General features: G+C 35.7%; 1 protein-coding gene across 1 annotated transcript; it reads right to left on the bottom strand.

Annotated features, from left to right (window-relative positions):
- Positions 1-6004: 6004 nt before the first annotated feature.
- LOC113325317 (wall-associated receptor kinase 5-like) lies at positions 6005-10678 on the bottom strand. The gene is made up of 5 exons (XM_026573514.1): positions 9787-10678; positions 9535-9705; positions 8229-9429; positions 6221-6329; positions 6005-6151 (listed from the first exon to the last, which is right to left on the bottom strand). The coding sequence occupies exons 1-5, from the start codon at positions 10676-10678 to the stop codon at positions 6005-6007; spliced, it is 2520 nt and encodes an 839-aa protein (XP_026429299.1).
- Between the last annotated feature and the right edge of the window lie 2115 nt (positions 10679-12793).

Raw genomic sequence — 12793 nt, 5'->3', positions numbered from 1 at the left:
GGTATTGATCTTCATTGATCCACTCTTTTGTATTACCGTGAGGCTCCGTAATGTATCTTATGTCGAGCACGATACAACTAAGTTGATTTTTTTGTGATTAACTTTGTTGGTTGTTCCGTAAGGTACTTTATGTCGAGCATCTTTGAACTAAATTAATCATCTTGGTTGGTTATTTAGTTATTTGCTCTGATAGTCTTCTTTTGTCGAGCAAAACAATTGACAATTAAATTGATTACTTCTGTGATTAGTTTGATTGTGTTTTCCAATTAGATTAATTATAGGTTCTATTGTAATTAGCCTAGTTGAATATTCATATATTCCACAAGTCCTTGTGTTGAGTATATGAACGGCTATACTAATCATGTTCTATTGGTTAATGTAGTCGTATATTCCGTAAGGTTTTCCTTATGTTAAGTATGTGAACGATTAAGTTAGTCATCTCCGTATGATTACCTTAGTCGTAGATCCGTAAGTTTACTTATGTTAAGCACAATCAATTAAATTGATCACTTTTGTGGTTTTGATTTAGTTGCGTATTCCAATTAAATTAATCATGGGTTTACTTGTGATTAATTTGATTGAGTTTTGGATATAGAAAATCATTCCTATGATTTTTGGGGTCCATTTAAAAATCCTTATTTTCTTTCGAAATGAAGGTCACTCTTGTTGTTATTTCGGGAATGACATCAAATGGGGGAGAGCTCTTTTGAACTTGTGCTCAATGGTAATATCTTGCGGGGTGTGCGGCTGTGGGATTTTATAGGGGTTATCTTGTATCTTAAAAATCCTCGATGAATGCATTTATCTTCGGCTTTATGATTGCATCTAAATTAAGTTGGTATGTATTTTTTCTTTTAGTCTATGAAACGTCTCTTCTTGGAAATTTCATTAGGATCCCGTTCTTATACCTTTGCCAATTGTATTGACAAAAAGGGGGAAAATTAATGTGTAGTTATACTACATATACATATGGTTTTCAGATCATTGTGTAAGGGGGAGTGGTTTCCATGTGAGATGGAGTATTGACTAAGGGGGAGTGATACATATCACCGTAGTATTATTGTTAAATTCGTGATGCAATTGGACTTTGATGTTACATAATTGAAAAAGCGGGGGTCTATCAACACCACCCAATATTTCGTTTGGCAATCTGAATATACAAACACCAATATACTTTCCAGAGAATCAACTAGACAGTTAGACTCAATCTATCAAAAGTATATCAAAGAGTTTTATATCTCTATCTCTTGATTCAATCCGCAATCAGCAAATAGGGATTTGCGAGCCCGATTGAATATAAGAGGTTTAACTTGAACGGTACCAAAGACCAATGTTTAAGTGTCAATCAATTCACTCAACAACCCTAAGGCCGGATACAAGAACTCATTTATCTTAACGTATAACCTGTGATATTTCTATTATATAAATAAAATATAATGCGGAAAATAAATAACACAGAATAAACACACATTGATAATAAGCTGTTACACCAAATTCCTACTACATATTCGAACTAGATGTAATACCTTCTTCAGCACTTGTAGAACTCCTAGCAGAATACCGATTCTCTTTAGGAACTCTTCACACAAATATTCTAGCAGAACCCAAAGTTCTCTTTAGAAGATACACCACAACGATCGACACGATTTGATATTTTGTTTGCACAAAACACCAGTTTGATTTCCCTTTAGATGTGAATCAAGGTTTTGGAAATCTTGTGTATATTTTGATAAAAATAATTACTAGGTAAAAGTAATATCAAAACAAACTTGTAGATTAGGATTTTAACTTACAATCAGTATGCGTACACACAAGGAGTCCGTGAACCTGGTTTCCGTAAGTAAACTTGGGTGATTCCAAAGATCAATTTCCAAGTTAAGAAAGCCCTAATAAATCTACCACAAGAACACCTAGAATAATCTAGATATATCTTGTTTAAAACTTCTCAAGCATTTTTACGAGATGCCTCAAAAGAAGTTTTTCTTTCTAGTATCCGTTTTCGACTAACAAGTGTTGGTATACAATCAGAAACTGAAATCTATCTAAACCTAGGGTTTATGATCAACAACTCTTGGATGGTTTTATATCAAAAGAGAAAACCTTAGAATAGACAAGAGGTGAAAACCCTAGATTACAAGTTGTATGATCAATCACGAAGATTAAATCCAACTTGGCTTTGTGATCCCTAATACAAAGACTTTTATCTCACTCTCGTTCACGAAGAACGGAAGATGTGGAAAACAACCTGCAGAGCTTACGTCAATTTTCCAAAGGGATAAAAAACGTGTAAACTCGTTAACTCATTATTTATAATGAACAATAGCTTGGAAGCTAAGCAAAGTTATTTTCCTTTTACAAGAGTCTCCTAAATATGGGAGTCCTTCCTAAGTTAAAACTCTTGCCAAAATAATTAATTAAATAACTTATTGGCAAAAATTATATTTATGTGAATAAATCACATTTTAACTTAGGCAGGAATCACAAACATTTTAATATGGTAATCAAAAGTGTTTGGACCAATATCTAACTTGTCTAGATAAGGAAACATCACCAACTTGACCAAAAATCCCTTTTAGTCACGTATTGGGCCCAAATTCGCGGACCACTCCAAAGCCCACGGAATGTTTCATACTAATGAACTTAAATCACTCATCACTTTGTCGTTATAACTTGGAATTGAGTGATTCTTGGATCATTGGATTCGTAAGCTCATTCACTATAACATGAAATCCTTTATAGGAATAAAGGTTGAATCAAATAACCTCAAGTAATATACATAAATGTACATTTACCGTCATAGGAATTGTTCCATAGAGTGAGCATTTATCTCGATAGATTAGAAAGGTAGAATTGAACAAGAATCCAATTGAAATCAATCACATACCTTTGTTGATGAAGTACTTGTTGATGTCTTCTTGTAGCCTTCAATCTTCAATCTTTATCCTTTAAGGATAACTTCGATTCAACTTCTTAGACCTAAACTAGTCCGAAACTATCTTTAGTATGCTAAATCAAGAATGCATTTTGGCAACTAAAATTGACAACTAACTTGACATACCAACGCTAGTGGGTTCAACCGAACAGTACTCTAACAATAATAATACTATGTCACTGTATAATGATGATCGAGAATCTCGATTTCTCTCATTGTTATAGCTACGGATCTTCAACAATGGTGATGCTAAACTTACAACCTTTGGGATCATTGGAGTACTTGGAAGGATGAAGATTTCAGGGAATGTTGAAGATTAGACTATGAAATAGGAGCCACTAAAGTTTATCTTTTTTGTATTCCATATGTATTAATAGTTTTTCACTAAAATTGACAAAGGGGGAGATTGTTAGAGCATAGATCGATCGACCTCGCATGCATTGCTATATCAAGCATGTTTGTCAATGTTAGTGATCAAAACTATGAGTCTTGATTTCTAGTCTACATAGATAAGTCTCAGACTAGGATAGAAAAGTGTAGTTGAGCTCAAGGAATTCATGGCGATTCATCATACAACGACAAAGATCTACTCAAGGAACCGTGGAACTTCATCAACAAAAAGGTACGTGGAGACCTGAACTTATCTATCACTCAAAAGTCTATCTCTTATATTTCCTACTTCTTATGAGACAAAAGTCGTATGCTATATAGACTGGATCATACACATTTGATATTTCGAGCCGAGTATCTCTCGCCTATCTATATCTCGAAATCATGTGTTGGTAAAGCGTTTCGCTTTGATCGGGGTTATCTTCACCTAATGACGAAAGTCATAATATTTCAATTACTTTGAAAATCGCTTTCACGAGAAATAGTGTAACAACTAGATAACGTCCTCTAAGAATGTTTCAACGGTTGGAATGAGAGTTTAGGTCAATATAACCAGTAATGGATATAAGCATTGTGTGGTAACACATATGTGCATAAGTCCTATTCCTTAATCCGAAGTTTGTGACCTTTGTTGATTGAGAGTCCGCGAACTGACCGAAGTTCTTGTTCCGAGAATTTCTGCTGGGATTCCAAATTTGTTCGTGTAGTACAAGTCCACGAACTCAGTCCGCGAACCTCGTTTGCGAACTGGAGGAAGTCTCCTTGCCGAGATTTTCTGCTGAGTTCGGAAAACTCTGCCGGTTGCCTTAAGTCCGCGAAGTTGTTTGCGTACTTGAGTGGGTTATGATCTAAAGATGTTCTTTGAACATGAAACTTAAATTACTAAGAAATGCAGGAATCGAATCAAATCATCGTTGTTTCAATTGTGTCTTGTGTAGTTACATAAGATCTCATATCAATTTAACAACTCTCTAACTAGTTCATTTGAGTCAATTGAACTAGTTATGGTGAATAAGAACAAGGTTAATATGAAATGATCATATGGTTAACCTTTTGGGTTACTATGTTGAACCAACATACACGTGCACGTTTGGGCACGGTTTTCACAAACCCAGTAAACGTATATCTCAAGTGTGTGTGACAAGCTAAGTTTTCGATCTAACAGTTGAAAAATATATCTTGAATATAAATCAGGTTTTCATCTAACGGTGAATATTGATTGCTTTGTACCTAAGGCAAACCCTGATTTGAAGACTATATAAAGGAGACATCTAGCATTGGGCAAAACTAATCCCCACACGTCTGTGTGATACTAGTGCGCTATCTAGAGTCGATTCTCCTCTAACATTTGGTTTTCTTCTCTAAAACCAGGTTAATGACTTAAATACTTCATTGGGCTTGTGAAGCCAGACCGATACTACTTTTATCGTAGTTGTGTGATCTGATCTTGCATCTTCTATCGTACGAGTACAATCTTATTGATTGGTTTGAGATCGTGAGAGTTGTCCGATAGGCAAGATAAAGAAATCACAAACATCTTCGTCTCACTGTTTGTGATTCCTCGACGTCCCCTTGTTTATACAAGTAAGACTGTTGTGAGGTGATTGATTAATCTAAGCTGTTCGTCGGGAATATAAGACCGGATTATCAATTAGTTCTTGTTCACCTTGATTTCATATCATAAGACAGAAAAAAAACCTAGGGTTCTTCTGTGGGAGACAAATTTATCCTTTGATAGACTTTTCTGTGTGAGACAGATTTGTTTATTATCAAGTCTGCGATTTTGGGTTGCAGCAACTCTTGGTTGTAGGTGAGATAAACTAAGGGAATCAAGTGCGCAGTATCCTGCTGAGATCAGAGGCGTAGGAGTACAACTGTACCTTTAATTAGTGGGAGACTGATTGGGGTTCAACTATAGTCCAGTCCGAAGTTGGCTTGGAGTAGGCTAGTGTTTGTAGCGGCTTAATACAGTGTATATTAAATCTGGACTAGGTCCCGGGGTTTTTCTGCATTTGCGGTTTCCTCGTTAACAAAACTTTTGGTGTCTGTGTTATTTCTTTTCCGGATTATATTTTTTATATAATTGAAATAATACAGGTTGTGCGTTAAAGATCATCAACTGGAAATCCATCCTTTGGTTGTTGATTGATATTGATTGATCCTTGGACATTGGTCTTTGGTACCGTCCAAGTATTCCTTGTGTTTGATTAGGACTCGCTGATTTCTATTAGCTTGAGTAATATCAAAAACAAGAGAGAGATATTAACTCCTTGAGATACTTTTATCTAGATTGAGTCTGACTGTCTAGTTGATTCTCTAGCAAAGTATTTCGGAGTTAGTCCATACAGAATGCTATGCGAAATATTGGGTGGTGTTGTTAGACCCCCGCTTTTTCAGGGAGATTTTCCCATTATTGAAGGAGAGGTAATCTTCTCAGAGGCACGAGCAGTAACATTCTCCATTCATGCAGGAATATTCGCAGAAGCAATGACATTTTCCATAGGTTCGGGGATATTCGCGGACAAAGGAAATTGATGAAGGTAGAAACAGTGTGGACCACGGGTGATGCGGTTACTGACGGAGAAAAGGGAATGTTCTTCGTTACTTCATCAATAGGAGAACTATCTTGAGGAGCAATAGCCTCATTTGGAGAAGTAGTTGAATCCAAAGAAATAGGAGCAGTCAAGTCTGGTGCAACAACACGGTATTGATGCGAGAATTAGCATAAACCTCTTGGCAATCGAAGTCAGGAACTATGAGGTTCTTGTTGAATGGAGTTGCTTTGCTAATTTTTCTCATCTTACCACCATCAATCTCGCATTCAGACTCCTGCGAATAATAAAGCAGATAAGAAACAGAGGCAACAATATTGTTTATACAAAAAAAAGTATTTCTTACTCCTTTGTTATGCGATGGCTTCCTCTTGAGAGATTCTTTGTCCTTCAATCTTGAAGATGGGTTAGGGTTCGAAATTGTGAATTTGGTACTCTTAGAAGAAGAATTTTTGCTGAAACAGAATAAGTATGAAGATTAATATGACGACAAATCGGTAACATAAAGAAAGATCAGATCAGTTTCAGCAAAAGATCAGATTAGTTCCAACAAAATATACAAACCTTTGATCAGGATCCATGGGGACAACAACAAAATTTAAAGATGAAGCCTTGAAAGAATGATGGAGGAATTTGGAGAAGATAAAGATTTGCAGAGAATTTGCATAGATAAGAAGGGAAGATGAAATGGAGAAGAAAATATTATCTTTCCTCAAATTTGGTTAGTAAAAATAGATGGAAAAAAGTGACCGGTTAAATTCGAACGTGTCCGTCAAAAGGGAGAAAATCAGTACGTGTAGACGGTTACACTCAAATCACGGAAACTTGTCGGCTGATAAGAATATGTAGAGGTGAATGAGTGCGGCATTGTAAATTGGAATTTCTCATATCGCTCCCTTTCCAAAGATACGACATGAGAAGAGGCAAAATGTAGATACTAAATACCGCACATCTATTACGTGAGCGAAGTAATGGTTTGATGAATGAGCGAAGGCTATCGCATACAATATATTTAAGATGACACATCAGATGATATCAGAAGAATCACGAGTAAAGTGTGATGGTCGTGCGAAGTTATAGAGTACGTGCGAGAAGAGTCAGAGTAAGCATGCGTTAATGACGCACGCCAGATCCGAAAATAAGGGCTTTATTAGCTGTCACCCACTATGTAAACTCCCTATATAAGGGACCGAGCGACCATGTAAAGGAAAGATCTTTTTGAGAGCTTAGACTTGGAATCTAGGAGAGAGAAAGGTTGTTGATCCTCCAAGTCAAAATTCGTCTCAAATCTAGTAACCATACCGAAGATTTTATGAATGAATATATGAATTTTAAGATGATTACTTGAATTGTTATTAAGATTTCATTAAGATGGTTGTAGGATTTCCTGCAACTACAATTACCCAGATTATACTCTCATCTTTTCCTAAAAATGTTCCTTTCATATTTGAATCACGAGTCAACATTACTAGCAAACCGCAAACAACTTGTGACATATATTACCATGCAAATTAATACTTTAACCATTTTTTGGAAAAAGTAAAATTCATTCAGTAACTAACTATTTTATCATTATACATGGGTGTGTACATGCTACAGAGTGTCACTAGAAACATCTAAAAGCGAGCAAGAACTTCAGTCTCTAAACACAACCTAATAGCTTTATTATATTTGGATGATTTTGAATCATAAACTAGAGCAAAGTCTCTTAAATGATAATATCGAAGAGTTACCGACACCAAAAAACGCGTTGCGCAGTATGTATGTCTAAATACACAATCATGAGGGGCCAATTGTGTTTTTTATGGTCAATACCCTATGATGATTTGAAGAGCTGATTATAGTGAACATATAATCAACATATAAAGCACTAAAACAAGATTCGAAGAGGTGCACTGCACAATATAATAGAATTAATTAATCAAAAACATACATATGTAATGGGAATTTCCAGGAATGACGCACATATTTGCTAGATTACTGCTGCAGCAGTGAAGGCCGACGATGAAAGGAAACTGCTTTTTAATATAATGATACTGAAATTGATCGATTTCAATTTATCTGATGGCTATCTTAAAGAATTTTAAGCTGTGAATCTGTTTGTTTAACGGTGTTTGACTGAAATATGTAATCAATTTTATTGATGACCCCAAATTTGAGCTTAATTTCATGAAATTGTGATTTCCATAAAACCAATTTCAGTTTCTCTGCACAAACATTATGACGGACAAACTCACCATTTTTTCATCACCAAGGGACTCCTCCCTTTGGTCGTCGTCCAATTATATACTGCATCGACGAAACAATTGAATACGTGCATACCAACTAAAAATTTCCTACAATCAACGGTTCACCTGGGACCTGTCATATTTGTCGACAAGCTATTTTGTCCAGAATAATCGAATGATGATGTAGTACTGTAAGAGCTCATGAGTGGCACAGCATATAAGTCCCTATCAACCTCAACTGGTACGTTCTCAGAGTCTTCATGGTTTGCTTGATGTGCATCTTTTTCTAAGCTTCTCAGACCTTCTAGCTTTGCTGCAACTTGTTTCATTGTAGGCCTATCTTCTCCTTTTGCGTTAAGGCATTTCTTTGCAAGCTCTGCAACAGCAAGTACATGCTCCGGGTTTCCGTCATTCAATACTCGAGAGCCTAGAAGATGGGAAAAATTGTTTACTTCCAATAAAGAAATGAAATAATTGGCTAGGGTTCTTTGTTGCTGTGACCTTTCAAAAGAAAGGGCTTTTTCTCCTGTTAATAGTTCTATAAGAACCACGCCAAAACTATAAACATCGCTTTTATCTGTCAGCTGGCTGGTCCTAAAATATTCTGGATCTAGGTATCCGAAAGTGCCTTGAACTCGCGTGTTTAAATGAGTTTGATCCAAAGGAACCAACCTGGATGCACCAAAATCTGAAACTTTTGCAGTGTAGCTTTCATCTAGCAGTACGTTGGTAGACTTCATATCTCTATGGATGATGGGGATAGAAGCGGATGAGTGTAAATATGCAAGTGCATTTGAAATTTCGGAAGCTATTCGCAGAAGATTTTTCCATGAATTGGAGAACATACCATCGTTGTGATGAATATATTGGTAGAGAGTACCATTAGAAACGTATTCGTAAACAAGCAATGGAACCTCAGTCTCTAGACAACAACCTAAGAGTTTCACCACGTTTCGATGGTTAATCTGACTAAGAATGACAAGCTCGTTTATGAATTGTTCTATTTGGCTCTGGTCAACTACTTGTGATTTCTTAATGGCAACTATACGATTATCGGACAAAGTTCCCTTGTAAACTGTACCAAAGCCTCCTCGTCCAAGGATAAGACTCTCATCATAATTATTTGTTGCGAGTTCTAGGTCTTCAGGAGAAAATATCTTCGTTGAATCTGCACCAATTTCATTCGAGGATAGTTTTTGTTTTAGCAGCAATCCACCATTTTGCTCGAAATATATCTTTCTGTATTTCATTAGCTTTCTTTTATGGATGATCAAGTATAAGCAAGAACTATCAATTAGAAGAAATGCAAGTAACCCCAAACCAACACCTGCATCAACATGATCATTCCATTTAAGTTATAAAAGAGACAAAAAAAGAGATACGTATAAGATTGAGCAGTATTATATAAGAAAGCTAGAGGGTGGATACGTACCCAAAGTTACTCCTAGTATTGGAAATTCATGTTTCGCGACTATACAACGACTCCCATCTTTTCTTCCATCGCCAGAAATGCCGTCTGGGCAAGAACAATCGTAACTCCCTATTGTATTTGTGCAAATATTTGTGCAGAGATTGTTCTTTCCATCCTCGCACTCGTTAATGTCTATTAAGATGATTATTTAAAAGCTAAGTCAAGAACCAGCTTTTCTGAAATCTAAGGAAAGAAAACTATTAGCTTACGTACCTTGGCATCCAGGTTGGAGATAAGGATTTCCTTCATAACCTTCATGACAAACACATCGATATCCAGGATTGTTTATGGGATCCACGCAAGAAGTATTACCATGGCACTGATAAGTTGAAGGATTTTTTTGTGCTTCTATACAAGTCTCCGTGCCTATAGCCCAGTCGATTACTACTGATAAAACTTCTCTACCTTTTCTATGCATATCCACAAGATCCAACGCACTAAATTTGAAGCTGTCTGTCTCAGCCGTAAAGGTGTAGCTGCACGGATTGAATTGCCAAACCTCGTTTAGGTTGCTAGTTACATTCCCATACATAGCATATACACCCTTTGGAATTGGTGTTGAACAACACCCACTGCCAGTACAAGAACCTTCTATCACTTTGTTCCTTGTGTCACACTGAGAATGACATGTGCCCGTATAATTCATTCTAGTACCATATAATTGCATCAACGCTAAACCTGTTGTATTACACCCTACAGCAAACACTCTATTTTTTGTTTGGGAGACCATAAATGGGGTCTCATGTGCAGAAGCATTGAGAGTGCTGTCAGCATAAGACTTCCGGTAACATTTTTCTATGAGTGTGGTTTTTATGCGGATTTCAGTGTCTGATATGCCCAATATTTCGGTGTCTAAATTGAATGCCGATGTATACATGTACAAGGGCTTTGGGGGATCATAAGAAGTATTACACATAACACTGTACCCAAAACCATAAATATTTGAGTCAAGAGAACAACCTTCACCGATGCCGAAAGGATATGGAATGCTAACGTTCCCACATTTAGGCTGGCAACCTGGCTTTGTCTGAATTAACATTGCAACTGATGATGATGATGATACAAAAAATAACCAACTGATAATCAAAGAATTGATAATAGCCATTATGTGTTGCATTTGCATACTGATTTGTGTGTTTGGGATGAATTCCCATGTATATTTTTGTTTCACAATGCCAGTTATAGAAGTATTCGCCACTATTCAAGTTGGTACATAATCTATGTTAGTTGAATAATGATACCATTATATTAGCATATGTGCAGAGAAGACATCTTACCATGTTCTATAATTAGTATAAAGAAACTTAATAGACTTTGTCTCGGCTAATAAGAACCTTACAACATGGATTGCTTAAGCTGCTAGTGGTCATTAATTAAGGTCTGTAAAGCCTGTAATATTTTTCACAAGTGTACGTGGAAAGATGTCACTCGCTCTTCCAAGTTTAAGGGTTTTGTTTGAGTCACCTTTGACAAAATGTTAATCAAGTATATCCAGATGATTAGAAAAAGATAAGGTTTAATTCTAGTTTACTTTCTAAATTAGGTGACACAATATCACAAATTTAACAGGGGTATGATTACTATTTTGGGCAATGTTACTAAATAAATTAAATATATATTATTTCAAACTTTAAGATTTAAAAAATCAATATTAATTGATCATAATTTACTAGACAAATCTTGCAACTCTATGCATACCATGACCACCGTATTGTCTGCTTTTGGATTAGCAATGGTCATTCTTCTTATCTGTCATTCAGATGTTGAGACCAGAAGAAACATATTAATAATCATTCAATTCACTGGAATCACCTGAACAGTTAAAATTAACACGATTAAGACGGAAATGTAAACAAAAATTAATGAAAATAGGTTTGGTGCATTTGACATTAGTGGGATGTGGGGTCAATTTCCCACATGGCCTAGTTGGAATATACAACTCTGTTCATATTACCTGTCTGTTACAAACAAATGCTATTGATAGTTGCTGTTCATATATCTTCTACCTATCCAGCATCTGTTCTATGGACGCATTACAAGCTATTATTAGTTGTTGATTTAGGATGGCTTCGGTACACAGAGTAATCAAGCAATATGATGCCAATCAAATGAAACAATCAGAGTTACACTAGGAGTGTAAGTATCCCTAAACCTAATCAGTTTTAAGTAGCAGATCGCTGTATTACCCAGCAACATATGAGATCCTGCGCACAGTTCAGTAAAAAGCACTTAAATAGTTTCATCTTCCACTTGAACTAACCGTACTCTGCAGTGCTCCCACACTTTCTTACTTGCGCCAATTAAGAAAGATGCAGGGATTCCCTTCAGGGTAACAAAATATCGTACATAAATATCAAAACAGAATCGCTTATAATCTGATTTATTCAATAAGCTCCACAGAAACAGTAAACTTTCTACTAAAAGAACAAAAACATTGTAGTCTAAACCTTCTGAATGTATATTATATGTGTTACGAAGGGAAGCTAATAAATTCAAATAGCGAACAAGTGTTCAAAATATTTATCTTGTAATAAAAAAAAATATGTATCTTGTAATCAAAGCATAGGTACATAAGGAAACTAATAATTTCAAGAGCAAACAAGTTGAGGCGAGAATGTCTATGTGTAGCATGATAAAGATACCAGAAGTCCAGAAAATTACAATCAGAAAACCGAAAGGAAGTCAACATGCCCCTGTGCTATTTTTCCAGATTATCAAGAACTTCCGGGAGGATATTGAATTCAAGCTAGTTACATTAGTAAATATTCGTCTTCGTGTATTAAGTAAATCGAACTATACTCAAACCACTTTTTTCATGCATCAAGTAAAAAGCTAAAATTCAAACAAAATGTAAAGTTTACTCTACATCTAGGTGTAACCAAAACTCACTGAGTTTCTTACCTTTTTTTTTTTTTTTTTCAAAAAATATATATAAAAAATTTGGGTGAACTGTCAAAAGGTGGTCCAAAACTTATCCAGAAACAAATCAAAACTACAACTATTAATGCAACTGATAAGATGCGGTTGCCAACCCTTTATCGCCGGCGCACAGGTTAAGCTTTCCATGTCTTAAGATTCTTAATTAGCAAATACAAATTCTGTTGAAATTCTTAATACTATTTCTAGATCGTGATAAGATGTCTCCTTTGTACATATGCTAGTGGAGCTACTTGTTTATATAAAACTCCAACTTGAATAGTGTATACTTCTTCAACATTAT

This window comes from Papaver somniferum, chromosome 11, assembly GCF_003573695.1.
Source record: "Papaver somniferum cultivar HN1 chromosome 11, ASM357369v1, whole genome shotgun sequence".
NCBI classification, from domain to species: domain Eukaryota; kingdom Viridiplantae; phylum Streptophyta; class Magnoliopsida; order Ranunculales; family Papaveraceae; genus Papaver; species Papaver somniferum.
Note: the sequence above shows the minus strand (reverse complement) of the source record. Positions and strands in the feature narration are given on the sequence as shown.